Source organism: Myotis brandtii, unplaced genomic scaffold, assembly GCF_000412655.1.
Source record: "Myotis brandtii unplaced genomic scaffold, ASM41265v1 scaffold1782, whole genome shotgun sequence".
Classification (NCBI taxonomy): domain Eukaryota; kingdom Metazoa; phylum Chordata; class Mammalia; order Chiroptera; family Vespertilionidae; genus Myotis; species Myotis brandtii.
The window spans coordinates 86,411-91,049 of record NW_005356608.1 but is presented as its reverse complement, the minus strand read 5'-3'; the positions used below and the strand labels follow the sequence as shown (position 1 = coordinate 91,049).

General features: G+C 38.6%; 1 protein-coding gene across 1 annotated transcript in view; it reads right to left on the bottom strand.

Annotated features, from left to right (window-relative positions):
• Positions 1–2,257: 2,257 nt before the first annotated feature.
• Positions 2,258–4,639, bottom strand: part of LOC102252870 (stromelysin-1) — a 9,078-nt gene continuing 6,696 nt past the window's right edge. Inside the window, exons 8-10 of the mRNA XM_005863438.2 lie at positions 4,154–4,313; positions 2,913–3,016; positions 2,258–2,664 (exon numbers count right to left, since the gene is read on the bottom strand). Coding sequence (XP_005863500.1) covers positions 2,564–2,664; positions 2,913–3,016; positions 4,154–4,313 — 365 coding nt within the window. The 3' untranslated portion in view covers positions 2,258–2,563. The remainder of the gene's footprint in view (positions 2,665–2,912; positions 3,017–4,153; positions 4,314–4,639) is intronic.

Genomic DNA, 4,639 nt, shown 5'->3' with positions numbered 1-4,639 from the left:
TTCAAATGTATTTATTTAATTTATGTTTTATTATTTGTATTTTAAAATTTTATTTATTTGATATAAGCATTTAGTTAATTACTAATTTAGTGACCAATAGGAGACTGAATAAATAAATTATGTATTTATTTCATAGGAAGCAGCCAATGGAAGAGTGAAGCAATCTACATGTAATAATATGGGATGGTTGTCAAGATATATATGAAGTGCAAACAGCAACAAGGAGAGCAGAGTGAATTTGTATGCTAGCATTTTAATTTCAAAAGACGTTATTAGTGCTTGTGTATGTAGCTTTGAAAGGATTCATAAGAATCTGCTTGGTTGCTTCTGAGAAAAGGACCTAGATGGTGGGTGGTGGTGATAGGGTGTGAAGAAAATTAACTTCTCATTGCATAATGTTTTTTAACATTTGTTTGTTTATGTTTTTAACTTTTAAATTTGCGTTGTGGTTACATATTTATTATCAAAAAATAAACCAAATAAATTTAAGTTATTTTGAAAGTAAAAATACTTTAAAATGCTGCAACCTAATTCGTTGCAGAATATTACTGTTTATTAAAATTTCATCTTAAAATCTTCCATATGGTGTCTTTCATACTCAAGGTTTTAAGAACAATTAAATGCTGATAAATCTCACATATTTACATCTTCTCTTTCTTTAAACTTGAAATTTAATTGACATATACTATGTATTATTTTTAGGTATACAACACAATGATTTAATAGACGTATGTATAGCAAAATGATCACCACAGTAAGTTTAGTTTACATCTGTTACCACACATAGTTATTGTATCTTCTCTTTTGAGTTTCAGACTCATTTACCTCAAGGCCTCCTTGTATATCTCACAGACATTTCAAAAATTGGTAAAAGTAAACAATTCTTCCTCTTACCCTTTTCTTAGAAAACTGCTTCTCTCCAAGTCTTTCCCCTTCTCAGTAAATGCTGTCACCTACAACCCTTATTCTTAAGGAAGCTATCTGGGAATTATTCTGGACACTTCCCTCTCTCTTAAGCTCTATATTTAATTAATTATGGAGTCCCATGGACTATCTCATACGTATATTTTATTCTTGTCTCTGACTCTCCAGTGTGACCAGTATAGTCCAAGCCATTAAACCTTCTTAATGCCATTCCCTCAAAATTTCTACTAAAACCATTTAGTTCAAAGTAAATCCTGCTATTATTCTAACAAGGAAGTCAATTTTTTTCTTTTAAATATACAATTGCATATACATGTTTGCTGTTATTTGCATATATGCTTTCTTGTTGGATTATAATCTCAATGACAGGAGGGATTGTATTAATTTTTTCAGGCTCCTACGCCTATAAACTAGCAAAATGCCTGGCACATAGTATATGATTGGTTAGTTATCCTCAGATTAATAAATAAGTTAAAGAATGGATGAACTTTTACTTGGTAGCAGATGATAGTCTAGACTTGGTACTTAAGGCAAAAATCTGTCTTAAGATAAACATTTGCCCATAGATTTCTAACAGGACAGATATAAAATGAGTACAAGAGAATAGTTTCATGTGCAAATAGGGTGGATATGAGCAAATACCTTTGCCATGGCAGGGAAGGGACACCACTGAGGGCACCTATAGGTAAAAGGAAACGATGAAGAACAGGTTTAATTTTTTCACCTGAAAAATGAAGTGTGTGAAGTAGGTGATTTGCTATAATTATAAGATTTTGCTTCTCAATTTTCCCCAGACCCTGTCCTACAAGGTTGCGACGGCCTTAGATCTTTCTCCTGGGGCATATCAGGAACACATGATATCCGGGTGGTAGGCCCCTCTGGGGATGGTAAGTGGTAAGTGGTCCTCAGTTCTGGATGAGCCCATTGTGAGGCCACAGCCATGGAGACCCCTTCTCTACCACCCGTGGCTGGGTGTCCCAAGCTGCCTACTGCTCAGTCCACAGTGTACCAGAGACTGTGAGAACATTTTTTCTTTGTGTCCCAAGCTGCCTACTGCTCAGTCCACAGTGTACCTGAGACTGTGAGAACATTTTTTCTTTTTTTTTCCCCAACCTCCGCCCTCCCCTCACTCATGTTCTCATGCCCCTGTTGTCCATGTCCATTGGTTTGGCTTATATACATGCATGCAAGTCCTTTGGTTGATCTCTTCCCCTTACCCCCACCCTCCCCTACTTTCCCTCTGGGGATTGATAGTCTGATCGCTGTTTCTCTGTCTTTGGATCTGAGAACATCTTTTCTTGAAACAAACAGTAAACAAAATAAGAAAGTAAAATAACTGAAAAATCCTCTTTATTAAATAACAAGCGAATAATCTATATACAATCCCTGGTGTGTTGCACAGGAGTGTTCCCCCGTGTCCTGCAGAGGTTACTCCACGTGACCAAAGTGCAAGCTCAGCAGCTGGTTGAATGCCCTGTGATGCTTGTGAAGCTGGCTGGGGAGACACATGGTTCGCACTGACATTCTCAGTCACTGCGCATGCAGAAGAAAATGCACCATTTTCAATTCACAAAGACTCTGAAGAAGAATTACCAGCTTCCTTTAAAATGCCCCTCTTGTGCCTTCCTACGCATCTCTCCTAACAATGAAACCAGCTGTTACTCTTCAAGATACGTGTCACTTTCTTTGCATTTGGGTCAAACTCCAATTGTGACGATCCACTGAAGAAATAGAAAAACCCTGCAAATACAGACAAGGGAAATAGTGTGATGTTTTTTCAAATAAACAAATTTGGCAACATACAAAACCTCGGAATAATAGATAAGTAGGAGTGCAAAGTGTTTTAGAATTTACTATGCACCAGGGACTATGTATTAAGCATTTTACATGTGGTGTTCCCTCCCCACCCCCTTTTATTTCTGCAACAGTCCTTTGATGCTATCAAATGTTTCAAGGGCCTCATTGCCAACAAAATAAGTATCACTTACCAAATGCTTCAAAAACAGCATCAACCTTTGGGCCAACCCCTGGAAAGTCTTCCACTATTTGCCTGGGAAAGCCCGGATCCATTGACTGTTTCTTCTCATCAAATCTGCACCAAATAAAAGAATGCAGCTCAGCATTGCATAGAGGCCACATTACCAAAATTCTTAAACCATGTTAAGTTTAATGTGGAATTCTAGTAAACTTTCCAAGTACTGCAAGTAAATGATAAACATGTTTAACACGGCAGAAATATGTGACTTTAGTGGTACTGTAAACTTAGCTCTTAAAAAATTTTTTTTTAATTCTCTTCCCCCAGAGCAGAAGCAACATTTTGATCCAGAAAATGCTGTTCATTATTATATTTCTTAAGCCTGGGCAGAAAGAACCTTAATCATTTTTCTATCACAAGGACATGAAGGTATGAACAGATACATAAAGTGAGTGGAATCATTCATCTACATACAAATTTCAAATTCCCCATCATACCTGGCTCATATATGCCCTCCCCACCCTGCACACCTGGGTTTTCTATGTCAGTCTCTTAGAAAATGGGATTAGAACAAGAAACAAAGCACAGTAAACGCATTTGGGACTTATTGGGTAGACCCAGGTTCGTCTGCTCAGATGTCTCAGGGTCTGGGCAGATGACTAGGAATCAGCCTCTCTATGAGTCTTGGGTTCTATGCATGAACCTAGACTGCCTCTGCTCATTGTCCTCTGAAACAGCCAGAGGCAATTAGTGGGTGAGGTTAAAGGAAACCTTTGAGAATCATATAGTAAAGTTGGTAAGACAAGACAAACACCCAACAAGACAATGACTAGATCTTTGGGACAATGGCCTGGATTCTCAGGGCTTCTTTCAAAGAAGAAAAGCCCAGTTTGGTTTGGAGTTCAGGAGGGAAACCTTCATAGAGGTGGTGGGACTTGAGCCAGGACTTGAGGACGGGTGGGGGTGGGGCAGGTGCAGGTACAGGTACAGGAGAGAAGAGGGCACTTCTGGCGGTTTGGGCAATGGCACAAAGGGAAGCTCCCTTCTATTGTACATGGGACTCAAAACAGAAGAGCTCATGAAACGCCTGTTACCAGACACTGCCTTTTAGAGTAAGCACCTCCCCACACTTGTCTAAGGCCCCATTCCTCCTACTGAGAGGGAAGCAGAGCTGCGTGAGGCAGGGGATTTCCCTAGAGAGAAAAATATGTCCCTGATTAGGCTCCATACACAGTCATTCTGATCGCATATTACCTCCAGTATTTGTCCTCTACAAAGAAGTATGTTTTCTTCTTTGGTTTATCAAAAATGGCTGCATCTATTTTCTTTACACTTGGCGGAAAACCGAGGGTGTGGATGCCTCTAGGGTAACCTGCTTGTACCTCACTTCCTCGGACGGCCCAGAACTGCTTTCCTGTTTAAAAAATAATAATTCAGAGTCACATAGAGTTTATAACAGTTAAAACCTTTGGGCTTTAGAAATATGTTTCAGCACCTTTGATTTTATAGTAAAGAGGAAGCCAGAATTTTAGATTTAATCACCAGCTCAAAGTGGACATTTAACAAAAAAATTGTCCATTGAATGAATGAGCACAGATTGAATGAGGGAATATACAACTGAGCAATTTATATTACTGTGCTCATTTTTATCTTCTGCAAAATCTACACTAATAAAAGAGAAACATGGTAATTGGCGTACGACCGCTACCCTTCCCATTGGCTAATCAGGGAGATATGTAA